The following is a 27,966-nucleotide window of genomic DNA, read 5'->3' on the forward strand; positions in this document are numbered from 1 at the left end:
TCTCGACTCAGTGTCCCTCGACTCGGACTCATTCTGTCCCCTTGACTCCGTCCGTTATTCCAACCCCAATCCTCTGCTCGTCTGCCTCGCACCGGTGTTGGCTCTTCACGTCTGGCGCTCGACTCGTTTCATCCCATTTCCGTCTACTCAGTTTCTCTCTCTCTCGGCTTTGACCTCGCGGTCTCGTCTCGTCAGCACGTCGGTAGCAAAGCGAGTGTGTACGCTATTCTGCGGTGGGTAAACAGTGTATTATATTTTATGTACCTGCATATGCGGGCACGAATATCCGTCAGTGATGTACAATGTATGTAGTAAAGCCAAATACGTTGAAGGGTGAAGATAGTGACCGAAATAGACATGCGGTCCAACTGTCTGGTCGAGACAGTACGTACTTCTTGTATTGCCTACGCATTATCTTTCCTTCGCTGATGCATGTCTTTTCGGCCAATAGCACCGCTGCATGACGTGGCGAGGGAAGTGAAGATGTCAAATAGAAAGAAAGCTATGGCAACCCAGGACGAAAGTTGTACCAGAAAGAGTGCAACTTAGAAAGACGTGCAAGATAAGAAAGATGAGACATACAACGCTTGATAATGTGAGATCTGCGACCTGCACTTTTGGCGATGCGTAGTCGAGAAATATGGAAAAGCGATTCACAGTGTGCGTCCATATTGCACGACCTCATTATGGCTATGAAGGGCGGTAGTTATATGTTGGCTTCATAGCTCAGTGGTTTAGAGCATACGATTGCAGTTATGGCACCATAGATTGATTATCGTGTGGTCCCGTGTTCGAGTCACGGTGAGGCCTCTTTTTGAATCACATAGTATGTAGTGCTCTACATACTGGCTTGATACGAAGCCTGAGGCGTTTCGACGCCTCATGTACCTGTGAAGGTCAAGATCTTTTCTTTCTTCCTTGTAGTGACTCTCTAGATGTCTTTTGTATGACATTATGGATCAACTTAACTTACCGCTACACTCTTGAGACCATATCAAGACCATATTATGTACGATTCCTCAGCGCTCATGTGGCAAGACACGTCCTCGGCGCTCTCGTGTCTGCCATCCACGTTCAAACGCCATTACTTCCCGACCATGAGCCTCGCACTTAGGCTCGTTCTTGCGTTGCTGGCCGTGGCAGCCGCGCAAGCCGCCTCACTATCAATAAATGCCCCTCGTTTCACCATCACAGGGCCCGACGCCTCCCAACTGCGCTCAGAGTCGTCAGTAGCCACCGTCCCTCGCGCGCGCAGTCGCCCCGTGCTGACATCCTCGCTAGGCTCTCCCTCACCGAAAAGCCGGACGCGCTGAGCCTGGGGACCTCGGACGTGCTGAAGCTCACGTTCCAGGTTGCGGAGTCGGAGGGCGGCAAGGGCGTGCAGCCGCACCAGACGTTCCTGCGTTTCTACGATGAAGTGTCGGGCGAGGAGGGCGTGCAGCCGGTGCGCGTCACGCCCGGCGGGAAGGCCAAGTTCGAACTGGTGCGTACTCTCGATTGCCATTCGTGACCTGGGCGCGTTCTGAAGGCTGCTCGGTTGTGGTCTCACAGAACATGGCGCGTCCACCTGCCTCGCTCCCACCCACGACGACCAACCCGCTGAAGGTCTCCCTCATCCTCGGTTCCTACATACATTCGCCCGCGCAGTACGACCTCTTCGACCTCCTCGTGCCCGCCTCGCAGCCGCCCCCGACCCACGCCGACGCGGCCGCCTTCGCACCGCGCCCCGAGATCACGCACACGTTCCGCCCCGAGCAGCGTATCCCCGCCAAAGCCGTCTCCGCCTTCTTCGCCGCGTTCGTCTTCTGGCCGTGGCTCGTCCTCGTCGGCTTCGTGCGTCCTCTCCTCCTCCGCTTTCACGCTGTAGCTGACCCCGCCTTGCGCGCGCAGTGGTTCGAGATCGGGCCTCGCGTCCCGCACCTCTTCTCGCCGCACATCCTGCCGTTCACCGCGTCCCTCGCGGCGTTCGAGGTGCTCCTGTTCTGGTACTGGGTGGATCTCCACCTCGGGCAGGTGCTGCTCTACGGAGGGATCCTCGCCGTGCCGACGGCCCTCGCGGGCAGGCAGGCGCTCGCGAAGACGAGCGAGTGGAGGCTCGGCAGAAAATAAGACCATTCATTGGTCGTGTCGCATTACGTGTCGTGCATTATTATATTGCTGTCGTTTGATTTGACCTCGCTGCGGTGAACGGAGTGACACTTCAGGGCCTTGGGGTAGGTACATCCGTGGCACGAGACAGCATGGATCGCTCGCGCCTTTCATGCGAAAAGTGCGCAGCATGGCCCCAGCGTTTGACCGATTGTATCAGGCAGAATTGGTTGCACCCGCCCTCGAAAGTCAAAGCTTGTCGTGCGCTGAGCCACGCAATTCCTGGACCTGTCAGGCAACGCTGCACATGCATGTGTATCGTCTATCTAACTATGTGAGTGTAGATGAGGCTACTTGAGTATCGCTTCCATGCTCTCGAGGTGGTACGACCACAAATGACACGTCATTTTTCCTGCTCTCGGCCTCCAAATATCCTCGCTGGTCGGCTGGTCGTTCGTCCCGTCATGTAAGCAAATATAGGCCCGAGTATTGGCAATCCTATTTCCCCGCCACCACCAGCGGGCCCCGGAGAGGCGACTTTGTCGACTGCCTCGGGGCTGCGCCACAAGGCGCAATGCTCCACAAAAAAAAAGTATTGGCATTAATCCTTTCTCAGCATTTTGAAATATAAATTGGCGGTCAGTTGACGTCCGAATCAGTAATGGAGACACGGGTGTCCTTAGCCCCGACATCGTACCACTCTGTCTGCAGGAAATACGGCAGACAAGCTCAGAGACTTGATAGAGCGACTCGGAAGAGCTCTCAATTTGAATTCTAGCAGTTTAGCAGTGAACCTGTCCACGGCGTCGGAAAGTGCTGTCCCTGCCGCCATTCGACTGAGTAAAGTATATAGTGATTCGACGCCTAATATACGCTAGTACTGCTATCACGCTTCTGGGTGCGCTCCGCATCGTCAATAACAAGCACTTTCAGTTCAGTTCTACTCATCATGACAGCGGACGATCATCGTATGGAAGACCCTTCAAATAGAGTTCTGCAGTAATGAGATCTGAACGGAGAGCATGCTGGAGCGATCGTAGTTGACGCGGACGATCGATCTCAGGAACTTGACGGACATGCCGCAGGCGTTCCTCGGTGGAGAAGTGCTCCCGCCGGCGGAGTGCTCCATGCGGGCTTGACGCACGACGCCTTCCCCATGCGGAAAGACACCTTCCTGTTTCGTCGCGTCGCCGTGGGCGACCTTTCTCGCATACCGCCCGCCAACTCCGCATCATGATTCACCGGAGACGTGACCCAATGAAGCAAGGCGCAGCATGCGCATTATATGGGTGAAAGAGTCGGCATATTATCTACATTAAGTAAGCCGATAATACGTTGGGTTAATTTACAATGAATCACGCCACATCATGGCCGCAAAACGAGGTCAACATTATGAACACATTCTATATAGACTTACCATATGTCCAAGAGTACCACACAAGCCTCATGCTGAACACAATCAAAATGAACCCCAAGTATAGCTGGCATGAGGCAGCCACTTGCATATGAGGATCATCTTGATTTCATTCTGAATGTCTCCAGTATGAAATTGCAATGTAACCCTAGGAGTCATTCAGAGGCCACCCAAGTCTTACTGGGGTAATATTCAAAATGACCCCTGAGTAACCTCAGACTGAGGCTCACATGTATCTATGTATGAAAATCAAAATGGGCACAAAAGTATAGTATGGATAAGGTAGCCACTCCTATGTGATCATTACTTGGGCCTCAGATTGAATGACTATATGATAGCCCACATGTATATAGTAGTAGCATGATGAATATACTTTGAAAACTCAATCAGATGGACTCATAGTAATCACAAAATATACACTCTGGGCTCTGGAGACCAGCCTACACTCTCAATAATGTACTCTTTCTTTTCAGCCTGTATACCCTGTTCAACAAAACCTGTACAACCAAAATATGAGACCTATTCAGCACAAACAACCTATTCAACAAAGTCAGTACAATCAATACAACCAGCCTATGTAGTCACTTCAGCCTGTATACCCTATTCAACAAAACCAGCCTATGTAGTCTCTTCAGCCTGTATACCATATTCAACAAAACCAGTACAACCAACAAAACCTGTGCAACCAACCTAGTATGTGGCCTATTCAGCACAATCATTCAAATTCAGTACATCTAGCCTATGTACTGAATTCAACACAATTCATGAGAATTATCAATCCATTGCAACCGATGATTTTGCAGGTCAGTGAATACTGCGACAGTACTCATCTGTCGCTTTACCATCTGGTACCTGATCCTGACGTTGGTCGACTAGCCACCGCAGATAAGTAATGTACTGTTTGTGGGAGAGTTGCGTGTACTCACTTACTCGTCTGTTGCGTTTCTACCGACGCAAGCGACAGATCTGCGCGTCGAGAACACGTGCAAGACCTCAGAGCTTGCCTGCAACCTCGGCGCGGCAGCGCGATGTGGAAGGATTGAAGTGGGCGGGAGGACGTCGACAAGCAGGATGTACCGTAGACACCACAGCGGGAGAGCGCACAAGAGGCGCGACTGGGTGTCGCCCTTAGGGCACTGAAAACGTCGTATACTCATACTTTACACCCAGTCCTACATCCACACACGCCCAGCCAGCGCTGCGGCCGCGAAGGATCAACGCGCCCGAGTGAGCAGCCTAGTCGTACAGCCGAGACACGGTCATTCGATGGCGGTGCCTGGAGCTGGAACCGAAGGGGGTAGTTGATAGACTGGGCGCGCGATGAGCTCGAGGCTCAGCTAAACCTTGAAGCTAACGTCCATCGCCCACTCAGTACTGGCCCAACTGCGGTCCTTCCTCTCGGGATCCATCTCGAGGTAGCGCAAGACGCGCTGCAGGAAGCAGTGCGGGTGTAGAACAGACCGGCGACCGACATCGTCGTCGCGCACATGTCCGCAGGCACGATCGGTAGGTCGCCGGTCTCGAGGCTCTCCGCCGTGTTCCCGAGCATGACGACCTCAGTCGTATACGAGAACAGGAGCGTGTCCGACTACGACGCCCCCGTGATTCCGCACGCATTCTCCTCGCGCGTATTCATCGCGATCACCTTCTCCGAGTAGATCTGCTCAGGCGGGAAGTGCAGTGGCGGCGCGCAAGGAGTGGTCGCGACCAGGATGAGCGAGGCGATGTACTGTGCGAGGGTTGCGTAAGAAAACCCCAGCGGGATGGTCGAGGGCACGTACACGCTGATGTCGACAAGCTCGCCCACCGAGCGAGCCGCCACTACGAGCGTGTAAAGCGCAAAAACGGCGTGCAAACGGTACGCGGCAATGTTCGTGCGCTCGTCCTCAATGGCCGCGCAGCCGAGGCAAACGCATTGGACCGTCAACCTCAGTCGCTTCTAAGGCGAGGTATGAGCCTTAAAAAGACGACTTCACAATTTCACGACGCACCGTGTACCAGAGATCCTCTCCGTTGACCGGTGTCCCATCCAAGAGATCCCCTGGCATCGTCACATCGACCGGGTCCTACTCCAGTTCCTCTTCGACGTCGGGATGGATCTTGCCTTCCTTGGGTTGCGAAAGCAGAAAGGCCGATCGTTCCGGAGTGGCTCGGAGCCTAATGAGTGGGAAATCACGTTTCGAACGGTCCACCCGGAGTGCATTTGGCCCGTTTCGAACGGTGGACCCGGGCTCGGCCGGAGCACTCCGGGTCTACCGTTTGGAGCGGCCGCTGCCAGCAACGAACCGGCCGGAGGAAGGGTGGTGGTTTGGAATGGTCCGGCCGGAGTGTTGGGTAACGTTCCGGCCGGAGCTCTGGTGAACGTACCGGCCGGAGGCCTCGAGAAATATGGGTTTCCTACGGTGCGGCCGGACTGTTATCCAACGTTCCGGCCGGACCCCTGGTCAACGGTCCGGCCGGAGGCCTCGAAAAATTTACGTTTCCTACGGTCCGGCCGGACATATACCCAATGTTCCGGCCAGACCTTTGATCAGTGTCCCGGCCGGAGGCCTCAAAAATTTGGGCTCTCAACGGTCCGGCCGGGCTCATCACTAACGGTCCGGCCGGAGCACTCAGCAATGATTCAGCCTGGCCAGGGGTTGGTTTTGGACGTCTGGCCGGCCCCCAGGTGAAACGGTCCGGCCGGGCAAAATCCCAACTTCCAATGTGAACAGGCCGGCCAGAAGCCTTGCAAAATCTGGGCTGTAAATGGTCCGGCCGGGCTAGTTTCTAACCATCCAGCCAGACCCCAGATGAACCGACCGGCCAGGCTTCTCCCAGCCAGACCCCTGATACACTAGTAATATAACAACAAGAATTGTTAGTTGTAACAACCAAGCTCAATATTTAACCACCAAGCCCAGAGATGAGCCACCAAGCTCGGTATCAAACCACCGAGCTCAATAGTGAGCCACTGAGCACAGTATTGAACCACCGAGGTTAAACAGCTAGGCTCGGTGGCCGAGAAAAATTGGCCGGGCTCGGCGCCGAGGATAAATGGCCGAGGCTCGGGCCGAGGTTTCGAGCGCCGAGCTCGGCCGAGGTTTCGAGCGCCGAGCTCGGTGAAAACCGCCGAGGTCAGTATCAAAGCATTGAGCTCAGTGTTAAGGGGCCCAGTTAAAGGGCCGAGCTGAGTGTTCAATGACCGAGTTTGTTGTTGAAGCACTGAGCTCGGAAATGGCCGAGGTTAAACCACCGAGCTCGGTGAAAAACGGCCGGGCCGTCAGATTGCCATATAAGGAAATTTGGTATCATCTGGTAGCCCTTCATTCACAGAGTACAGTATATGTTCCCTAGTGTACAGAGATGCCTAGTTAGGTCAGAGAATACAAAATAAAAAATGCTCACAGGCTTCTCTGAGAACGTACTATTCAACTCCTGAGGCCAGTTTTCTTTTCCCACAATGTTTGACTATCTAGAATGTGCTATTTCAATGCACAGACTACATCCCCAACAGGAATAGTCTTATTCTTTGAAGCTAAATGCAGGACAAGAGATAAGGGGCATATAGGTATGGGATATGCATGTCTGACTTGAATGTTGGTTCCTGCAGCCAATATTCTTTCCAAATAGGGTTTCACCATCTAGAGTGGTTCATTTACTCACATGGAGTAAGTGCTCCAAAGGAACAGTCTTATTCACACAAGCTGAATGCAGTACAGAGTTAAGGTGTCAAGGGTGGAGTGGGATACATGTGAACTATGTTTACTTTGTAAAGCCAATATGCTTTGCCCACAATGTTTGACAAACTAGAATGGCTTAATCCAACATGAACAGCAAAGTCCTCAAGAGGAATAGTCTTATTCTTCCTAGCTGAACTGAGCATGGAGCTAAGGGGAACATGCATTATTGTGTCATGATGGGGCCTGCTTTGAATGATTGTCTGTATCAAACTGTGATGTGCACCCATGCGCATTGCACTGGCCACATAAACATTTCTCCATTGGTAATGGTCCGGCCGGACAATGCTCATTGCCAATGGTCCGGCCGGCCATTGCTCGTAGCAAACGGTCCGGCCGGTGCACTGTCCTAGGCCAGCCAGAGCAAAATGCGACACATCTGTCCAATGTATAGACTCTTCAGCTATATCATGCATGGATACAGAAGTGATGATCAGCATTGTTCAAATTGAGTGATACTCATATGAGACCAGATTCCCTTAACTCTGTACTGCATTCAGCTTGTGTGAATAAGACTATTCCTTTGGAGGACTCACTCATTGTGAGGAAATGAATCATTCTAGATAGTCAAACACTATTTGGAAAGAATGTTGGCTGCAGGGAGTGAACATCATTATCCAACATGTATGCCCCTTATCTCCTGTCCTGCATTCAGCTTCAAAGAATAAGACTATTCCTGTTGGGGATGTAGTCTGTGCATTGAAATAGCACATTCTAGATAGTCAAACATTGTGGGAAAAGAAAACTGGCCTCAGGAGTTGAATAGTACGTTCTCAGAGAAGCCTGTGAGCATTTTTTATTTTGTATTCTCTGACCTAACTAGGCATCTCTGTACACTAGGGAACATATACTGTACTCTGTGAATGAAGGGCTACCAGATGATACCAAATTTCCTTATATGGCAATCTGACGGCCCGGCCGTTTTTCACCGAGCTCGGTGGTTTAACCTCGGCCATTTCCGAGCTCAGTGCTTCAACAACAAACTCGGTCATTGAACACTCAGCTCGGCCCTTTAACTGGGCCCCTTAACACTGAGCTCAATGCTTTGATACTGACCTCGGCGGTTTTCACCGAGCTCGGCGCTCGAAACCTCGGCCCGAGCTCGGCGCTCGAAACCTCGGCCCGAGCCTCGGCCATTTATCCTCGGCGCCGAGCCCGGCCAATTTTTCTCGGCCACCGAGCCTAGCTGTTTAACCTCGGTGGTTCAATACTGTGCTCAGTGGCTCACTACTGAGCTCGGTGGTTTGATACCGAGCTTGGTGGCTCATCTCTGGGCTCAGTGGTTTGATACCGAGCTTGGTGGCTCATCTCTGGGCTCGGTGGTTCAACTCTGAGCTCGGTGGGTGGTTAAATATTGAGCTTGGTTGATACAACCTTGGTCATTTTCCAGCTGAGCTTGGGGGTTAACAATTCTTGTTGTTATATCACCGGCAGATCAATTCTGAGGGGTCTGGCTGGTTTTGGAGAAGCCCGGCCGGTCTGTTCATCTGGGGTCCGGCTGGCTGGATGATTACAAACTAGCCCGGCCGGATTGTTTACAGCCCAGATTCCGCAAGGCTTCCGGCCGGATGTTTGGAAGGTGGAATTTTGCCCGGCCGGACTGTTTCATCTGGGGTCTGGCCGGAAGGTTAGAAACCAACCCCCGGTCCCGGCCGGAACATTGAGAATCCAAATCTTTGGAGGCCTCCAGCCGGATCATTGCTGAGTGCGCCGGCCGGACCATTGCTGAGTGCTCCGGCTGGACCGTTGAGAGCCCAAATTTTTGAGGCCTCCGGCTGGGACACTGATACACTGATCAAAGGTCCGGCCGAAACGTTGGGTATGTGTCCAGCCGGACCGTAGGAAGCCTAAATCTTTCGAGGCCTCCGGCCGGACCGTTGACCAGAGCTCCGGCCGGGACGTTGGATAACAGTCCGGCCGGACCGTAGGAAACCCATATTTCTCAAGGCCTCCGGCCGGTACGTTCACCAGAGCTCCGGCCGGAACGTTACCCAACACTCCGGCCGGACCATTCCAAACCACCACCCTCCCTCCGGCCGGTTCGTTGCTGGCGGCGGCCGCTCCAAACGGTAGACCCGGAGTGCTCCGGCCGAGCCCGGGTCCACCGTTCGAAACGGGCCAAATGCACTCCGGGTGGACCGTTCGAAACGGTCAAGTTCCACTCAGTAATGTGTGGCTCGGGGTAGAGGGCGAGCGGCCATCGAGACTCGATGCACGAGATGCCTCAAAGGCTGCCGTGGCGCTACTAGCTAAGTCATGGCAGAGGCTCAGCTTGAGGTTTGCGCGCGATTTGGTGTTCAGTTGGGCGATTATGATGGTTGCCCGTGTTGCAGTCATGGACGTACTGTCGAGAACGGAGAGGCGCCAGAGCCACTCGAGGCCAGTTGCGCTGGTTCCTTGTGCAAGGTAATATCGTACACAATTGATCGATTCCCGAGCATCACCACTTGTACATACAGCGCACGTATAATCTACATTCACCCAGTGACGAGCACACCGCTGCTTCAACACGAACACGTCTGATGCGAACGCCATCGGCCTCAACCCCGCCAAACCGACGGCCACGGTTTCAGAGTGGCATATGAGCCAGAACAGGGTTGACGAGGCAGCTCACATCGCGGCCCTCCACTTCCTTGCGCACAAACAGGGTGATGACCCAGCTACCCGGAGTCTACAAGCAGCAGTCGAATGATTGGTCATCGGTCACTACACAATATGCAGTGGAACTGTACGCACCACCATCCTGACAAGGTATGCTTCCTTTACATCTTGAAACTTCTCCGGGTGGTGTTTCATGTAATCTGTCACCAACCGTCAATTCAGTGTGCCGGTAACGCGCGATCTGACTGGACTGGACGCACGGGCAGCTCTGCCAATAATCCCATTCCAGAACTGCGATTCGGAGGAGAACACGAATGCGTCGGTGCTTGGACCGTGTATAGTGTCGACTACATCGCCCTGGGTGTCCATTCCATCACCCTGGGTAGCATCGCCTCCATCGGGGAAGTGGGCTGTGTCGAGTCGAAGCCGAAGGTGAATGATCGGTATTCCGGGGACCAGGAGGTCGTAGATACGTCCAGGAAGGTAGCACGGGTATAAACAGAGATGAAAGGACGCTAAATTTACAATCAGCCACCAAACTATGAGACGATGAGACGTATAAGATGTTGAATGCCGCTCACAAATTTCACTAACGTTTCTAAATAAATCTGTGTGTTGCGGGGGTCGGTCGAGGTGAATCGGCTTGTCAGGACGACATTGTAGCTCGATACGTCTGCGTCACCGGTGATGACAACCATGTTGAAGGAGGGAGCAACGGTTAAGCAGCAGTTTCGAAGCCACAACGAGATGTCAAAATGACCTTGTTTTATAACTCGACGAACCTGCGGACGCGCGTTCCAGCTGGCCAGCTACGACAATCATCCTTGGCCATGTGGTAGGTAAGCTTTGTCCATGGCCGAAGATAGACGTTGGTGCCACGTCATTGTATACACGTATGCACTCAGTATATGCACACGTATACGGATGCACGCGCATAGGGACGTATATACGTTGGCCTAGCAGAAGTGGCGTTAGTTTTTGCCTCCCGTCACCGACGTCCACTCGTGGTTTAGCCATGGCAACATACATTGCTAGCATCCGGGCAACACTTTCCCGTCTCATTTTTTCTTCACGGTATGCCACTCATTCTGTGCGCTGCACACTCGAGCTCATGCATAACCTACCCAGGTTTGTCCGCCCCCTCAGAGACGAATACGCCACGAAGTCCTGAAAATATGCCTTGCAGCCGCACCTCAATTCTGTTTTCAAGTAACGTGTTGGACTGTAGGATCATTGAGGACGTGGACATACCGTACCGCGAGCCGGACACGCTCACGCCTGCGATGTTGCACCTCGTAGAACTGGCGGAAGGCGATCGTATGTTACAACGCCTTCCTCGGCTCCTCAGCTCCTCGCCGACTAACATCCCTGCCTCTAGCTGCAATTATCATTCAACCAGTCACGAAAACGCTCGACACTCACCATATCGGCATGACGGTCACTAAAGACTCATTGTTCTGCGCTGTTGAGGTGCGCGTACGCGATAGATATATGGGTTGTGACAGCAGTCTAATCTTCGTCAGCAGAAGACGGCAACGGTCAGAATTATTATGGAGAAACGGTGCTATCAGGTGCAGTTTTCAACGAAAGAGGAGTTCCTGGCGATGCTGTACTGGTTTACGCGCAGTCGCCTGCGCCTCGAGAGGGAACGCCGCATTCTAAACGAGCAGTTGGAGGCACTGGACCAGGCACTCCAGGGGTGATTGAGCTCGCCCGATATCATCTTCACAGCGGGGGCGCATGCACGAACAGTGTAACATCAGTATAATTCAATCATATGTTTCGAACTGAGGGCGCACCTGCTATTGAAAACGCTGAATAGACAGATTCGCCGACTACGTACTATCGTCAACTGACTCCCGACTCCTGCAGCTAATCGAGTTCATCGGCCTGACAGTGGAGACAGCAGAGACCCTCACCGAACAGCTTGCACGCGATACAGCACGAGCGTAGTGGGTAAATGCCAAGTACTGCGTGCTTGCTTCCTGCTTGTGCGACTCGGATAGTCCAACACGGAAGCGAGTGGCATATAGACGCGAGTGGCATAAAGCATACAGATGGCATACAGGCTCACAGACGCGAGTCGCATACGGGCATACAAACGTGAAGGACATACAGACTTGCTACTCTATCGACGCTCCCTCTTTTTCCGACTGTTATACCCACTGAGCGTCTCTTTGGTCACCCAGCTGGGTTCGCCAGATTGTTGAATATGGAAACGGCGATGTTCTAACACCGGATGAGGGTCCCCCACCCGTATCCGTCGCCACGAGCCGCGAGCTTCGCAGATCCACATGTACACCCTCTTCTGACCTTTGTGTTCGTACAAGAAGAGATCCGCGGGGTCGGCGTCAAGGGACACCGGTGGCTCAGAAATGGCATCGTGCCCAGAGAGCTTGTACCAAACTGTCTGGCCCCAGCCACTTCCTGTTCGGAATTCCTTGCGGAAACGATACGGTTCCCAGTCCGCGACGGAGGATATGGCGCGGCTGGCATTTTCCACGGGCCTATCTGTGGACGATATTGATGAGACGTCGCTTGATGATGCCAGTGAGATAGTTCCAGAGGATGGCGTTGACAAGTTGCTGGAAGATGGCGTTGAGGACGCCGACTCGCCATTCCCTGGAGAGCGCATCTCCTGGGGACGGGTGGAGTGGCTGAGAGCCTGTGATAAGCCCTGTTGCTCAATCAAACGCTCGAATGATGTTGGGCGGATGTGCACAGTCCGGTGCTCGAGGAGCCCAGCTGAGGGAGTAGGTTGACGTAGCTGGATCGGGCGAACCATGAATGACCGATCGACTTCTCTCTGGTAGCGGTATCACTCACCGGACTAGCCCTCCGCCGGTCGGACGATGATGGCAGATTTGCCACGGACGCTTCCCGATCCAAAACAGGCCCGAGACTCCCCTCCCGAACCGAGCGAGCGGATGCTGAGTGACTGGGATACAAGAAGGTCTCTACCGTCGAGAGATGTCACCAAGCATGAAAAGCAAAGCATTGTATTGTGATATTACCATGAAGTACTAAGGGCTGGCTGTTGGCCGCCTTCTCCCATTCGGCCGCATGTGAGCGGCTGAAACCCTCGGCTTCCCAAATAGCACGTCAGTCCCCCGTGTCAGTACCATCGGAAAGCGCACGGAAGCCGTGCTCACCGGCTTCTGCCAACATGGGAGCTGTACTAGTATTCACTGGCAGCGTCACCGGTTCGGTACGCTCCAAAATGTCGTCGAAATGCCTTCGCTGTGATACGAAGCCGCTGTAGTGGACGTGTGGATAGCCAAATATCGATTCACGATGGGAGTTCGGTAATGTCGAGAATGAGAGCGCTTCGGGCGTGCGAGCTACCAGCGAACATATGATGTGTTCGCACAACAGTGCGCGTTGAAGGGACTCACGAGTGTCTCGGCCCTGGGTCTCCGTCTGCTTGTCGACGGAGAACCGGTGTCGATTGGCATATATGAGCTGAAAACCCGTCAGTGATCAAGCCTGCCTGAACCGTGGCAACTAACCTGCCAATCCTTTGGGGGCACGGCTCCGCCACATGTCGAGCCGTCATAAGTTTCGAGCATGGCCGTGCCTTCTCTCCCAAAAGCAGACATGGTGACAAGAAACTGCGAGCTAGGATATACTGTCTGCGGGTGATGGACCAGAGCGTGGGCGAGGGAACTTGGAGGGCGGCCTCGAAGACGACGCGGTAGCCACGTGACGAGAAGTTCGGTTGTGGCGTACAAACCGCGACTTACAAGTCTTCTAGATCTCCCCAGTGGCTTAGGTAGTTTCGTATACAGAATGGGACCGCGTTGGAGAGACCACATGACTACGAGGAAACTTTTGTATATGACACTTGGGTTGACAGAAATGCAGACGATCCATTGGTGTACACGTACAACTACACATTCGGCGGGATCAGGCAGAACACACCGACCAACAGCATGCTCGAGCATGGCCAGCTCTAAAGAGCACAGACGCGATGGTCCTGCCAGTGCTAATCACCCCGGAGCCTACGGACCCAGTCAAATAACTTTCAACCTCCTAAACATGTAGAACTTACCGTGCCATGCTGCCGTTCCTGCAGCTCAACACGCTCTGCACGAAGACCGTCCCGCTTCGTGGAAAGGCTTAGTAGCCTTGTGGCAATGGCCAAGCGTGTCTGGACCAAATTCGCGAGTTGGGATTGAAGCGCGGTGGATAGCTCGACGTTATCGTCCAGCTCTTGCTTCACTAGCTGATGCTTGCTCTCGCAGAGCTGCAGCCGATGTCGCGAGGCCACAATGCCTTTCAATGTCATGGAAACATTGGCATCCCTACGAAGTGACATACATGTCATGCAAACGATGAAGGCAGTTTAGTGGCTCACCTGTCAATAGCGCCGTTGATCTCGTTGTCCGACGCGTCTGCAACCAACCACGGATTGAGATAGATTCTACGGCAGTCCTGCTTGGAAATTGCAGCGCTGCAGTCTTCGCATACCAATACCTGCTGGTGACCGTTGGCGTTGTCGAGGGACTCCAGACACGAGCGACAGATTAAATGACCTGGATGAGGACGCATGAGTGGCGCTACTCATTTACCAGGAAGAGTTATGCGCACTCACCGCAAGCCGACCTAAACACCCACGAGGACTCGTCGCTGTCGCGAAGTCGGTCCTCACAGACAGCGCAGACGATGTGCATGGTTGCACGGACCTGTCAGATAAGTTGGGTCGATCATCGGCGTACATTCAGCCACTCATCGCGATGGCAAGATCGGACTTTGCCGAGCAATGCCAAACAAAGTAACACACTGACGTCTTGGAGGTACCGGGGTCCAGCCGGAGGATGTGATCTATTGGTTTCCTTAGATCTATCGATTTCCCGAGCTACTTGGACGCCTTCAGCTTCAGGGGACAGGATCCGCGCTGCCGTGCAGGTACATGTGGGTCCATAAGTGCTCGAGTCCCGCGCTCGGAATCAGTGTGCTCGGAAATGGCTTCGAGGGAAGCGGTGCACATCGGCAGCTAGCCATTGAGTACTCAGGCCCTCGGCCTCAGGCCTCAGGCCTCAAGCTTTCGATAGTGGCATTAGAGCGCTAAGACACCCAGCGAAAGCCAAGAATTCAATATGCCGTAATGTACACCTCCAGACGCCGATAATCGAACGCCGTCTCTCGCAGAAGACGACGACACAAAGTGTCACGCAAAAGTCAGGTCTTGCGTCGCTTCTGCGTGTTCGGATCGTCATCAATCTGTGACAGAGTATACCTCACTCAAGGACGGACTCACCGCGGACGGAGCATCCTCCGTATTTGCTGCTGACGGAGACCTCTGTCGACGACGTTGCTCCCCCAGCTGTGGGGTGGCGTCTTCAGCCCTCAAGGAAGATGCTTGCGCAGCAGACTGTGGGCAATAAGACGTTGGCACACTTCCAGACGGCACGGAGGAGCTCACCTTCGCTCGAAGAGCGATAATTGCATCGTATTCACGAACACATTCAGCGCGCACGGCGCCCACCTTCCTCTGAAGTGCACGCACTTCGTTCGTGATGCGATCGAGGCTCCCGTAATGCCTGGAGATACTTGCTCGCTGCACGCAGACGTGTTTGGAAACGATTTCGGTACTAGCAGCCACGCGTTTGAGAGTCTTGTCGACACGCTGTTGTTCCATTGATAACACGGCGAGGCGCCTACGAGGCTGTAACTCAGTGAAGTCTCTCGTGGGCATTGACGATCAACATACCTATCAATCCTAACACGCAGTGTCGGTGCGATAGCGGCCTCGGGACTGAAGAGTATGGGCACAGTATCCTCCGCTTCGATCAGGCGAAGAGAATCTCGGTACGGACAGCACTGGTCGCGTGCGATCAGAGTCTCGACGCATTCTTGGCAGAAGACGTGGCCTAGTTTCGGGAAGGTGGCCCGTCGATCAGTATGAGTACGTGCATACGTCCGAACAGCACTCACCGCATAGTATGGATACTGGCCTGTGAGGGAGTACTCCAGCGTTCTGCGGATACTCCACCGCACACACAGGACACGTTGGGTGCATATCGACGCGACGCTAGGCGGAGGGTTGCAGTTGTTGGCGTAGCTCATCGAAGAGGATGCGGCATTTATAACCACCTACGCTCCTTTGTGCACATCGTGGCAGCGCTACTAGCAGGCCGGCTGTGTTCCATTGTTTGGCCGGGTATACTGAGTGTTACATCGCAGATCTGGTGAGCATACCTTCCGGGTGAGCATACCTGTCGGAGCGTCCGCACTACGGTACGTACCGTATGCAGAAAGCGGTCGACGACGGTGCACACTTGCTGACCGTTGAGCGCTGAGCGTTGAATGTTCGAGGATCGCGGAGGAGTGGCTGGGCGCTCGCTCACCTTACGATGCCACGAGTTTGATCACGGCGTCCTCTTCCTCGGCCGTCATTGTCTGCTAATTCGGGGGGACATCTCCGCAGAGCAGACGTGGCACAAGCTAGAGTGATTGCGGATGACACGTCGGCATGATTACCTGGAGGAAAGCCTTTAGGCGGAACGTACCAGCGTAGATATGAGGGCAAGGCCTAGGACAGACGGTGATGCGTATAGCAGCTAACACGTGTATGCGATATCGCACCTTAGCCAGCAGCTCCCGGTCAGATCGTAGACGAGCACGGCGAACGCTTTGAGGAGTGGCCGTAATGTCCCTGCTCGAGTCTAGCACCGTTGGACGTACTTTCGCACATGACTCGCTCTACATGTACGCCGTCATCCGCATTGCCGGCGATGCTGTCCAAGACACGGATACAACGGCACTCCCGTGTCATACAGATGTAGACAATGCACGTCGCACGTGTCAGTATCAGAGCCTGGACGGGGTATGCGAATGAGGACAAAAGACCTCGTATGCACCAGGTTAATCTCGCAAAACCACACCCCAAGTGGCGCTTCTTCCCCCAGTTTTCAACATGCCCACTCTGCGGAAAGCCTGCGCGACGAAAGACGTGAGTGCGCGCTGAGTGAAGCTGCCCTTTTGAACCTGACAGACACCGGCACCAGTGTTCTATGAGATCCATCCGCGGGATGATATTCAGCTCAGAGGCCCGCGTTGGTCGCGGCGTCCACGTACCTACTATTACCCCACGAAACGAGTCCTCGGCACACCCGCGCTTTCCTTCGCTAGAATCCGTCCTTGGTCCAGGGCGTAATCTACAGGAGACTTGGGTGGACTTGGTGGGCAGCGCAAGGGCACAGCGATTCCTCGTTGCTGCCCATTATGATCCCGCCCTTCCTGTCAACGAAGCGCTCAGGAAGATTTCACCAGACATCGAGTGGCGCGGTGACTTGATCGTCATGCGTGCGGGTACTTGGGTGTTCGTCACCGACGTTGGTGCACAGGCGCTGGCCGTCCGAGCTGTCCAAAAGTGAGCATCGTATCGCCCTTCTAGAGACTAGACTCATCAAACCGATGTGCAATAGATACCTCCGCAAGTGCAGCGAGGTTGTCGCCACTGCGACTGCGCGAGGTCTGCCCATCGAATTGCCAGTATTGGTGTAGTCTGCACCGTTGCATTGTTTCCATTGTATCGTTGTCTGTCCAATCGTCCAACTGTTTATCGCCGTGGATGGTATTTCAGTGTGCATGTACGTACCTGGACATTTGCATGAGGGGCGAGCAGAGTATATCTGTTAGAAACTTCGCGCCCTCGCTACCACCCAAGGCAGCACAGCGACTGCATGTCCAACGTTTGTCCTGCTGCCATGAGGCTCTTGTGGATATGCATGAACAGACTCTGACCTCACAGGTGCGCATCTGAGCGAGCTGGTATAGTAGTCGGCGAACCGTCGCAGACGTGTTGATCCGGACCTAGGCGCGTGAACAGAAGTCATGGAAGGAGACATATAGGGTCATTGGGACGGAGAACGGGCAAGCAGTGCAGAACGAAAGGTGATGTCATGAGGAGGAGCTGGTTGTCGACTCGGACGCTTGCGATGAAGCGGGCACTTACATATGGGAGGCGCTGGCTTGCGCAGTGCGAGCCCACCGCCGAGTCGGTGCAGCGCCACTGTACGGCGGCGTCGCGGCGAGTGAATTGGCCGCTCTCGGGCTCCAGTACGAGAGCGTCCGACCCTTCAAGCTTCGAAATTCAGCTGCCGGCTCGAGGCTAGTTCGCATGCTCGTCAAGAACTTGGGGGTGGGGAGACCCGTAGATATCGAGCAATTCATATAGTCGATCGCCGAAACTTGGCCATTCTGAACACTCAGCCCGTCGAGCAACATCTATACATTCAAGGCAGGTACCGACAAGCAAGGCAGGTACCGACAAACAACACAGGGCAGAGCGACGTGAGACGGGGTACAGATACAGACGGATCGGAGCAATGAGGAAAGGGAATGCGTTTGTTCTTATTCTATGACGGTCTCGTACGAATCAAAGCGTCAGAGTGGCTGTCCCTGCATCTTCGTCCGCGACAACGGCCGACGTAGCGACCGTCCTCGTGGTGGTAGTGGTACCAGGTCCTACAACATCGGCAGCAGCGCTCGCGCTCGTAATCGTGACTGTGATCGTAGCCGTTACCGTGCTCGTAACCGTGGGTGGTGCCGTCCTCTCGCTCGCCGCCGCCGCCGCCGCCGCCGTCGTCGTCGTCGTCGTCGTCGTGAAGCTCGAGTCGGTGCTGATCGGAGCACTGGTCCTGCTTGTAGGCGTCATAGTGCTGATGGGGACGGCGTCGTACGTATCCGGCAGCAATCGATCGCATGCGCCGTAAACGAGGTCGCGCGTTATTTCGAGTAGCTTTCGCGTGAAGCCAGCAGATTTCTCCTATAACGGCGTCCGTCAGAAAGAGAGATACAACCACCAGTGACGGCTTACTTTGTCTGCTGTCTGCTGATCGAGCCCCTGCCCGACTACGCCACTCACTGCTGGCTTCTCCGAATGCGAGGCCTCTTCACTAGACGTGCCCCATGGAGATTCATCCCCCTCGTCAAGCATGAGCACCCTGTCCAACGCATGTCCGGACGCAAGAAACGCAGGAGAGGACGGGATGCTGGGAAGCTCAGCCGACGACGTGTTATCCGCAAATCCAAAGTCGTTCAGGCACCCGATAGATCCGGTACGTGAGATGTCGGCCAGTAGCGGTTGAAGAGCATCCACCGCGTTGCCTGCCATGGTTTCTACGTGCGACATGTCTCCGCTTGCTCGCGGCTGTGCGGTCTCAAGATAGTCGACGACGTCGCCAAAGTCGGAACCGGTGGCACTGAAAATCCCAGAAATGTAGAGTCAGTTTTTTTGTCACCCGTACATTTATCACTAACCTCCTGTCAAGATAAATCTCGCCTTCACCATATGTCGGCCACCAAATGGGAAGCTCCTGGGTGGTGACAGATCCCGGTTCAAGTCCAGAGGGCGCAGCGTTTCTGAGGGCTTGATGCTCGCCCTGTAGAACACTATGAAGAGACGCATGAAAGCCACCGAAGCCCATACAGAATGGCGAAAACGTACGGTAGATTCTCCGCCATGGCGGGTGCAAAGGGGTTAACCGCAGAGTAGATCGTGCCCACGGCAGGGACGTCAGTGTCTGACAGTATGGATGGTAAGCCGTCACATCCATCGGTACCATGAAGGTACCCATAGAACGATGACGGTGGGTGCGCCACTGCCTCCGCCGTCGCGGCATGACCCAAGACGGGCCACATCGGCGCATCTGGGACGTATGAATGTTGGGGAGGTAGACCAGCATCCGGCAGCTCAAACAGGAACGAGGGCGTCGGCCGGATTCCCTCCTCAATCATGCGGAGTAGCTCGTCTTGTACCTCAGCGGGTGTTTGCGAAATCTCGAACTCGCCGGCCATATGAACCGAGTGGCTCTCATGACCTTGCCATGAGAATTCGTTGGGACTAGTATGATGCGTTCAGTCTGGTCAGCGTAGGACGGATGTGCACGCGTGCGCGGAACTCACAGAGCTGAAGGCACCTCGCTGTGGGGCGTTGTGAACGGCGCGCACACCTTGTCGGACTCATCCAGTCTCGCGCGCTTGTGGTACGACGTCTGGTTACTGCGGCTGTCGTCCATGCTGTCTCGCGCGCTGTTTCGGGCACCGCTAACGTTAACCATGGCGGACCATGGCGACGCAAGGGAGACTTACCTGGTCGGCCTGGCTCGGTGCCGGTTGGCCCTTCGGGGTCGGACGCTATAGCTACGAGCCGGGTGCATACCACCGGAGGTGCGATGGAGTGGCGGGCTGCTGTCGAGCCGAGAGTTTGCGACTCAAAAGCGCTGTGGGGGGAACCTCACATATATTCGTTGAGCACAATGCAGTCCGCACTTGAACAAGCGCCTGCGTGCCGGAGGGAGGAGCGTGTCCCATGATGACAACGGGGAACTGGTCAGATCGGCGTACGTTCATGCCACGTTGAAAATGGTACTCAGCTGGGGCATTGCTTGGTTGCATTGCCGTTTTGGAGCCCCTGGTCCTGAGTCCTGACCGAGGTGTGTAAATTTATTGGGCGGTGAAAAGCGTACTCGTATAGTCGCGGCTTGGAGCGACAATCGCGAGGAGGTCAGCCATTGCAGCCACACGGCCCGGCCCACATACGCAAGTGGCTGAAGCCGGTTAGTCTCGCTGCACGGACATGGTCGTGGAGCGGTCCGTTCGCATAAGCGATACGCATAGGCGGCCGCGGAACGTGGACGAGGGACAATAGCGAGTTTGAGGCTGTAGTCTCGAAAATGCGGTAAGATCCGGTAGGTGCGACCATGATGCCCCATTGGAGCCCAGCTCAAGCTTAACTTCTTTCCCCGCGCGGCATGCCAGGAGGCTGCCTACGCTAAATTCAGCGTCGACGGGGAAGGGATGACGGGCACGCTGAGGGCGTAGCCGTCCCGTGGCTGCGATCGCTTAGCGGCCCAGCTCTTTGCCAAGCGCGATCAGTGTGCGAAGAGTGAAGGAGGGGAGCGCGAGTGAAGCTCTTGAAGTGGCCCGCTCACCGCCGTTACGAACGCTGGACGTCGTCCGTCCCCTGCGATGGCCTCCGCGTCTGCTGGGAGCGAATGCAAACTCTCAGTAATGCATGCACGCAGGAGTCGTGAATGAGGCGTACAACTCACCGGTAAGTACTGTCGCAAGAGCGAAAGGTCTCGGGAATGCACGAGCTTCGCGGAAATCATGGAACTGGGGGAACTAATAAGCTCGTTGTGGTAATAACCATGGAACTGGCCTCGCTGCGGTGACTGCTTGTCACCATTGCGTACTGTCACAAGTGCACGTGTATCACGTGTGGAGGAATCACACCTCACACACCGACGCAGTCGAGCGCGCTGCGCGTCGCCCGCCTGGCCGCCCGCCTCCGCCTGCTATACGTGTTGAGGTCGAACACAACCCTGACCCGTCGCTGCGTAGGGCTCCTGTTCTTCCGGCTGCTGGTCGCTCGTGCCACACGTTGGTCGTCCCATGGCTTGTACGCCTGCCCCAGCCCCAGTCTGCGGTGAGTGTCCGACGCACTTCTGGTCCCGCTGGGTGGACAAGCAGAATGAGTGCATCTACGCGGAGCCAAGCCAGGCACTGGGGGATTGCAGCCACGCTGCTCGGCCTCCCAGCAGGGGCCAGACGTTCTCGACGTTGAAGAGTGGCGCTCACTGTCATTCATTGTTAGGCAGACCGCTCGCCGCTGCGGACCACTCCGGATTCTTGTTCCGCCAACTGCTGACGGCAGCCATTGCGAGTGAAGATGCGAACACTGAGATTGAAGGGGAGGACTACGAGCTCGCGCCATTGGATGTCCCCTATGCGCAGCCAGCGCCGCGTCTTGAACCGCCCTTCTCGCTTAGCAGCGCCGCACCATCGAAACCTGCGGCGTCCTCAGCAGGATACGTAGAGCACGACAACACTGCATGTGCGGCTGGAACGCAGCTCGCAGGTCTGCAGTCGATCGAACGACAGCGAAGAAAAGCCCAGGCAAAAGACAAACGGAGGCGACGACGAACGGAGAGCGCATCACCGTATGGCTCGGTACAGAGGCCGCGGCTGCCGCTCCTCAACACTCACCTGAAGGACGGCCTTTCAATTGGTACGAACCTTGCCGCTGAAGGCCTACCACACACCAGCGGTGCGTACACCGGGGGCAGGGAGTCACGCGCCTCACGGCGACAATATGAGCTGGATGACTTAGTTGGCGAAGGGTCACACTTTGGCTTTGAACTAGTCCGCTGGGATGGAAGGTACGTACAGCCTTTGCATCCGCGTACATCACCGTCGTCACGCGCCACGCTTCTAAAGGACTACTCGACCTATCACAGACGAGTCCGGACGAGTCATTGCCGTCCTCTGCGGCGCCCCTAACGACCCGGCCTGGACTGGCGTGCACAGGGATGCCGCGGCTGCTATCTCGGAGGCTCGCTTGAGGCTATCCTTTGCGTCGAAGGACGTGGTCCATCGTCGCGGAGACTTCCCAGCCCTGGCTGTGGGTGTATCATACGGTGGGGGGCAGAAGGTGAGTCTCAAGGTGTTTTCTTTGGCGGTATCGTTCACATGGCGTACAGCAGCCGGCGAACCTCGTTCATTCAAGCGCCAATGAGACAGTTCTCGGTTCTCTGTTAGCTAATCAACATGTCCAGCGCATCGCTTCATTCGGATCGAGTGAGCATCTCTGTGGCTCGCATGGTGCCCTTGCTGATGTTTCAATGACGACGTAGACGTCTTTCGCACCTGGGCGCCGCGCCTATTCAACTACTACGCCTCGCACATGAAGGATCTCCTTGGTCGCCACTCGCACCTCAAGCCTATTTTCCTAACAGTGTTTTCGCGTGTGCGACTTTTAACTTCGGGCCCCAGACTTGTACTCTCGAACACCGCGATTGCGCTAACCTGCCATTCGGCTGGTGCGCGATCACCTCACTCGGCAATTTTGACCCCCGAACGGGTGGCCACCTCGTATTATGGGACCTGCGACTGGTCATTGAATATCCACCAGGGTCTACCGCGCTCATCCCTTCTGCGACCCTTCGCCATTCCAATACCAGAATCAAGGCTAATGAGACGCGCTATTCCTTCACTCAGTACACCGCTGGTGGGATCTTTCGGTGGGTCGATCAGGGATTTCAGCCCTCAACCGCATATTACTCGAGTCTAGACGGCGACGCGAGATCTACTTTCCCCCAGCGTGCTGCAGCTCGATGGCTTGAAGGCGTCTCGCTATATTCAACTATGGAGGAACTGCGGGCGGAGGTTGCATGCGCATAACCACCTGACGTCCTTTTGGCAATACGGGCAGTCCATGTGCACATAGGATAAGGATTATGGCTCGCAAGTCGCGCATTGTAACGCGCACTGTTGTACGCGCAGGTAGTGGCCGCATCTTAGCACAGTTTTATTTGCTTGTAGAGATTGATAAAGCAGACTTCATCATTATCGTCATTAACTTGAACATAGGATCAGGTTGACAGTCATGGAAAGACATAACGCATCCCGCAGTAGCACAATCGTCGCCGAGGCCTCGGGGTCGCGGGTGAAACCCCCCCCTCCGTCCGCAATGCACGGATGAGTGATCTACTGCATGTGCGCGCTGGCCTCGTTTAGTCAGAGAATGAGCCCAGCCACCTCCAGACGCGCATCTCTTCTCCCTCGTCAGTCTCCTCAAGAGAAGTGCGTACGTTCGCATTGGCCTCCACTATTCGTTCTACTTTGGTCCAAATTCGCTGACGAGCCGCCACTGAATGCATGTCCTGTAGTAGATCGTCGCGCATGTGTAATGAGACCAGGTACCGTTGCGCGGCCCGTGCGGCCGTCGGGTCCCGATTGTGGATGCGCGACTGATTCTTTAGTCCTGCGAAGACTGTCTCGACGGCTTGTGTGACGCGATCCGTCTCGACGGCCGTAACGCGCTGTCGCCGCTTGAATATCGAAAGCCCAACCACGGCTAGTCCGCCAGCTACAGAGTCCGCGTAGCTCAATGCTAATCAAGCAAGCAGCCAAAAGGCAAACTCACTAATGATATAGCGCTTCCAACCCGTCCATGCATCCCCGACTTTTAGCTTGAGCATGCACGCCCAGGTCAGGTGCGGCTGCCGATGCGCAATGTACAGCTCTCCACTGAGGCCTTGTCAGCGCACCTCGGGGTCCATGGGTAATCACTCACTGTATATTCCTCTCGACTATGAGAGCTTTGTCACGGCTTGGGTCCTTGATCAACTCGTCCAAGACCTCATGAAGCATGGGAAGCCACTCGGGCTGGGCGTAGACGTCAGCGGAGGGAGAAAGCGGATCCTGTAGATCGTAGAAACTTGCCCGTATACGCTGCTCGACGGCGCTCTCCAACGCGTAAACTGGCATACCGAATCGCTGCGCTTCGTCCGCGCCTGCCGCGTCGATGTGAGTCATCTCGCTGCGAAGGACGCAGACTTGACGACCCCGTTCTTCTGCTAGAACCCTGACCATTTCACCCCGGACTAGACGCATGCGATACGTTCGTTCCGTGTCCTCCACACATTGCGGGGGTAATGCGAAGGAGCCGACTCCGGGAAGACCGTCTAGTAGTCCAGACATCAAGGCGTATATGTTTTGAAGAGCAGCACTTTGAAAACGGAGACCTTCCGCACGAATGAACGTGGTGGAGGGGCGCGCCAAAGAGCTGTAAGGCAGGCGCGACAAAGCTTGATGAGGCGCAAGGACGAACCCACGATCACATCTCATCACGGAACGGGTGCACGTTGAATGTGGGGGGCATGGCGTACAGGTATCGGGGAGGAAAATCGAAAGAGCTGCGTCCAAGATTTCGAGGTGAAACGTATCTGCACTTTGATCTGTGGCCATATTGTCTCTACAGCTCTTCGTCACAGTGGCGGAGTCAACGCCGCTATGCTCAGCACACAGAGAAGCCAGCCCGGTGCGCCATATGAGACTCTCTGAGGCGGTATTGCTGATGCTTCCGGCGTCACAGAATCCAATGCGAATTGACTCTCTCTGATATATATAGAGGAGACAGAGAATCGGGATCATGAATAACGGGATGACGATGTTGACAGGCAGGGACGATGATACTGGCGGATGGGTGGAACCGGGTCGACGATCACGGCGAGTAGTAACATGACGGGAGCGCGTAGATTGCGTTGCCCACGAGGCACGTATCTGGTCGGAAAGCGGATCGCCGCCAACTACCGTGTTGGGGGCATCGTTACTCTTGCCGCCGTGCGCATATGTGTCGCCAGAGGCACTCCAACCATTGGCAGAGGTTTGGCGAACGTTGGAAAAGGGCTCTTGAACATGATACGCCCCTCCACAGTCGTGTCCGGCCGCGCGCGAACGGTGTCCAGGCCACGTATATGCGTCTGACTACCAATCCCGTTGGTCGTGTGCGATTCACGTAGATGACTTTGTGCGATGCGTGTCCGAGGAGCCTCGTTAGTCAGGCCCGAATTCTTGGGACGGTCAGGGGGCGAGTGAGGCACCGGAGACGGTTTGGCACCAGACTGAAAGACATCGCCGTCCATGCTGCCTGAACCCCTGTGACCGTCAACGACAGTCTGAAGTCCGCCTACAGCTTGTGGCGAAGCGCCTGTCTTCCTGCGAGGCCCAGGCGAGTACTTGGAATCGCTCTGAAAGACGTTGTCGTTGATCCAGCCCGAGTTCTTGCGATGACTGTCAGCGACAGCCTGGGGCCCGCTAGGAGTGTGTAGCGAAGCGTTTGTCTTCCTGCGAGCCAAATGATGAGAATCAGGAGAGCGCTTGGAACCAGTCTGAAATATGTTGTCGTTGATCCAGCCTGAGCCATCAAGGCGTTGAGGGCCACTTGACAAGGTTCCCTGTGGCGTTGAGAGGCGAGGACCGGAGGCCTCTGGCCCGGGTGAACTCCGAGCACTCCGCTGGAACACGTTCGCGCCGATGGGTCCTGGATACTCTCGGGAGGAGGACGACCGCGGTGCCGTCGCCGACTGCCTCAGTGCCTCAGTGCCTGCTACATCAAGGTGAAGGGAGCCTCACGCACCTTATTACCAGATTGGGTGGAGGTCTGGCCCATATTGGCGGCTTGGCCATAACCGGCAGGGGAGCGGGCGCCACTCCTCGGAGATTCTTCTCCAACTCGCATTGGGTGACTCAAAACAGGCTGTGTCGGTGGCTCCTAGACCAAAGAAATGAGTGGCGCGCAATTGTGCACCCAGCCACGCCGTACCTTTGGGGCTTCAAGGTGCGCGAAGCCGTCGAGGCCCGCTGGCTGATGGACCCTCGATAACAACACTGCGTCGAACAGTTGCACCAGCTGTAATTTTGAGCAATTGGTAGGATACTTTATCCCATGCTGAAGAAAAACCGATCGAAGTTGGGCCATCGTAAGCCTGTTGGCGTCGAAGCCAGGTTGCAGATAGGCACCAGTCGCGATGACATCTGCAGACGTCGGTCGTGACATTGAGGTCGTGAGTCCAATCGCGAACTAGTCGTACGGCGAGCGTCATCATACCCTCTAGTTATAGAGCTCTGTGGCCCAATTGACCGCCCTTTCTGCGTCCTTTGTTCTGAAGTCACAAATGGTATGCTTCCACGTATCAAGACGAGATAGTACGTGGAGGTACGGCCGATCGGGAGGAGGTACCGGCGTACGGTACCGCGACCGGTAACTTACCGGTAGGGCTCGCTCAAGATCAAGCTTCGTTCGCCGCGGCCCTATGTGAACAATGGAGGCCCTCCATGCACCGAAGCGTTATTCATATAGCGCTTATAGGACCTCATTGTGCCCGTACTGGATAAGGGCAGGTGCTGCGTAAGTTGGCTCCGCAACCTTCAAGCTCCTACGCGTCCGTAGACAACGTACACTGCCACTGTTGACTGCGATCCCTACGCTCCATCATGAATGACCGGCGCAAGACCGCAACGGCCCTCGGAATCATTCTGCTACTCGCGCTCGCCTTCACGCTCCCCGATGTCGATCGAGCCCGCATGCTCGGCCGTTCCTGTGGCGCAGTCGCCGTCTCGCTGTACACATACCTTCACAGTGCGGTCTACGATCCCTGTTCACTCACATTCGTGGCGTACTCTTCCTATTGTCGGACCAACGACGGTGCGACGCGAATTGTGTTGGACCACTTGCTGCACAATCAGACGTCGGGATTCGACGCATTGATCGGCAGTTCAGGGGCCTCCGTCGAACTTGTCGTTCAACTCACCGAAACCCGCATTGCTATCGGAGACTTGATACCGCTTGTTAAGCACAGTCACCTTGAGCGTCGAGCGGAGCTACATTCCCTCCTGGAGAAGCTCGCTGATGACGCCAAGGATACTAGTCGCTACCTGCAGCAATTGTCAGCGAGGATTGACAGCGGCGCTGACCGGTATGTGGGTGCCTTTGAAGTCGACGTACAGTTTTTCACCTTTCATTCAGGATCAGCGTCATGGTAGGGCATACATCACGCCTTCTTCTGGCTGCCCACCGCCGTCCATGACTTCGCAACAATGCACCATCGTTGATATCCTCAATCCGTTCCGCACTAGCGTGTGTGTTGCTCAACCCGTGGATCCGTACGTCGTACTCAGTGCCTACGAAATGGCGCTCGGGACGGTGGAAGACGTCCTCAGGAATCTCGTTATATCTGCTCAAGCTGCGCTCGGCAAGCTCGATGCCCTCGATTCTCGCCTCCAAGCCATCGCCGACGTCACCTTCAGTGAGACCGCTGTTGTCAGCGAAGATAGGGAGCACGTCCTCCGACAGCTATGGACGTACCTAGGCGGAAACCAGCAGAAGATCCATCAGTTCGAGCGCGACGCGGACGTGTTGCGGGACGTCGAGGCATACAGGAATGCAGCGGTCGCTCACGTCGGCATGATCTTGAATACACTTGAAAACATGCAGACTGTTGCAGAGGAAACTCGGCGCATCGCTTCCGGAGCACTGTTACGCGGAAAGATACCGGACGAGCTGGTCCTGCATGTCATATCTGACGGCACCGGGAGAATGAAGGCGAGGCGCGTAGAGGTTGCCATACCTAACCTCGAAAACTAGAGCATGGTAGGTGTGCCCGTCTCAATGCTTCGGAAACTATGCATCATATCTCCATTGAATGGCCCCTTCATTTCACCTATGCACTTTCCTTCGTTCACCTATGCTTGCCATTACTGAGTACTATATGCCGTACGGATTCGCGGGCGTCTTCAAGTAGTACTCGGAAGCAGACTCTCATCGCATCCTCCGTCGAATCAGTGTCGGTG

The 27,966-nt window shown here is 55.1% G+C and overlaps 9 protein-coding genes and 1 non-coding gene across 10 annotated transcripts; 5 read left to right on the forward strand and 5 right to left on the reverse strand.

Annotated features, from left to right (window-relative positions):
* Positions 1–715: 715 nt before the first annotated feature.
* On the forward strand, positions 716–810 carry B0H18DRAFT_t136. Its single transcript has one exon. It is a non-coding gene; the product is annotated as a tRNA-Cys (tRNA).
* A 287-nt stretch (positions 811–1,097) lies between these two features.
* Positions 1,098–2,109, forward strand: B0H18DRAFT_884059 (Oligosaccharyltransferase subunit Ribophorin II-domain-containing protein; the record flags this gene model as incomplete). Its single annotated transcript, XM_048041014.1, has 4 exons — positions 1,098–1,225; positions 1,282–1,483; positions 1,552–1,833; positions 1,891–2,109. The coding sequence occupies 4 exons, from the start codon at positions 1,098–1,100 to the stop codon at positions 2,107–2,109; spliced, it is 831 nt and encodes a 276-aa protein (XP_047888123.1).
* Positions 2,110–11,950: 9,841 nt separating this feature from the next.
* B0H18DRAFT_1123785 (uncharacterized protein) lies at positions 11,951–13,421 on the reverse strand (the record flags this gene model as incomplete). Its single annotated transcript, XM_048034741.1, has 6 exons — positions 11,951–12,589; positions 12,649–12,779; positions 12,837–12,908; positions 12,975–13,163; positions 13,218–13,284; positions 13,332–13,421. 6 exons carry the CDS (start codon positions 13,419–13,421, stop codon positions 11,951–11,953), a joined length of 1,188 nt encoding a protein of 395 aa, XP_047888124.1.
* A 390-nt stretch (positions 13,422–13,811) lies between these two features.
* On the reverse strand, positions 13,812–14,495 carry B0H18DRAFT_1123786 (uncharacterized protein; the record flags this gene model as incomplete). The annotated part of the gene is made up of 4 exons (XM_048034742.1): positions 13,812–13,823; positions 13,874–14,126; positions 14,180–14,357; positions 14,417–14,495. 4 exons carry the CDS (start codon positions 14,493–14,495, stop codon positions 13,812–13,814), a joined length of 522 nt encoding a protein of 173 aa, XP_047888125.1.
* A 508-nt stretch (positions 14,496–15,003) lies between these two features.
* B0H18DRAFT_1123787 (uncharacterized protein) lies at positions 15,004–15,891 on the reverse strand (the record flags this gene model as incomplete). Its single annotated transcript, XM_048034743.1, has 5 exons — positions 15,004–15,021; positions 15,083–15,196; positions 15,248–15,482; positions 15,536–15,645; positions 15,760–15,891. The coding sequence occupies 5 exons, from the start codon at positions 15,889–15,891 to the stop codon at positions 15,004–15,006; spliced, it is 609 nt and encodes a 202-aa protein (XP_047888126.1).
* Positions 15,892–16,741: 850 nt separating this feature from the next.
* Positions 16,742–17,331, forward strand: B0H18DRAFT_1123788 (uncharacterized protein; the record flags this gene model as incomplete). The annotated part of the gene is made up of 3 exons (XM_048034744.1): positions 16,742–16,777; positions 16,833–17,197; positions 17,253–17,331. The coding sequence occupies 3 exons, from the start codon at positions 16,742–16,744 to the stop codon at positions 17,329–17,331; spliced, it is 480 nt and encodes a 159-aa protein (XP_047888127.1).
* Positions 17,332–18,205: 874 nt separating this feature from the next.
* Positions 18,206–19,889, reverse strand: B0H18DRAFT_1123789 (uncharacterized protein; the record flags this gene model as incomplete). The annotated part of the gene is made up of 5 exons (XM_048034745.1): positions 18,206–18,595; positions 18,647–19,031; positions 19,090–19,221; positions 19,277–19,672; positions 19,735–19,889. 5 exons carry the CDS (start codon positions 19,887–19,889, stop codon positions 18,206–18,208), a joined length of 1,458 nt encoding a protein of 485 aa, XP_047888128.1.
* Positions 19,890–21,225: 1,336 nt separating this feature from the next.
* Positions 21,226–23,013, forward strand: B0H18DRAFT_1123790 (uncharacterized protein; the record flags this gene model as incomplete). Its single annotated transcript, XM_048034746.1, has 5 exons — positions 21,226–21,992; positions 22,051–22,264; positions 22,314–22,410; positions 22,467–22,577; positions 22,745–23,013. The coding sequence occupies 5 exons, from the start codon at positions 21,226–21,228 to the stop codon at positions 23,011–23,013; spliced, it is 1,458 nt and encodes a 485-aa protein (XP_047888129.1).
* Positions 23,014–23,345: 332 nt separating this feature from the next.
* Positions 23,346–26,173, reverse strand: B0H18DRAFT_1123791 (Man1-Src1p-C-terminal domain-containing protein; the record flags this gene model as incomplete). Its single annotated transcript, XM_048034747.1, has 7 exons — positions 23,346–23,701; positions 23,759–23,862; positions 23,909–24,128; positions 25,106–25,700; positions 25,754–25,888; positions 25,940–26,026; positions 26,078–26,173. 7 exons carry the CDS (start codon positions 26,171–26,173, stop codon positions 23,346–23,348), a joined length of 1,593 nt encoding a protein of 530 aa, XP_047888130.1.
* Positions 26,174–26,700: 527 nt separating this feature from the next.
* Positions 26,701–27,760, forward strand: B0H18DRAFT_884055 (uncharacterized protein; the record flags this gene model as incomplete). Its single annotated transcript, XM_048041012.1, has 2 exons — positions 26,701–27,122; positions 27,253–27,760. The coding sequence occupies 2 exons, from the start codon at positions 26,701–26,703 to the stop codon at positions 27,758–27,760; spliced, it is 930 nt and encodes a 309-aa protein (XP_047888131.1).
* Positions 27,761–27,966: the final 206 nt, after the last annotated feature.

This window comes from Fomitopsis serialis (assembly GCF_022376445.1).
Source record: "Fomitopsis serialis strain Sig1Antser10 chromosome Unknown B0H18scaffold_106, whole genome shotgun sequence".
Lineage (NCBI taxonomy): Eukaryota > Fungi > Basidiomycota > Agaricomycetes > Polyporales > Fomitopsidaceae > Fomitopsis > Fomitopsis serialis.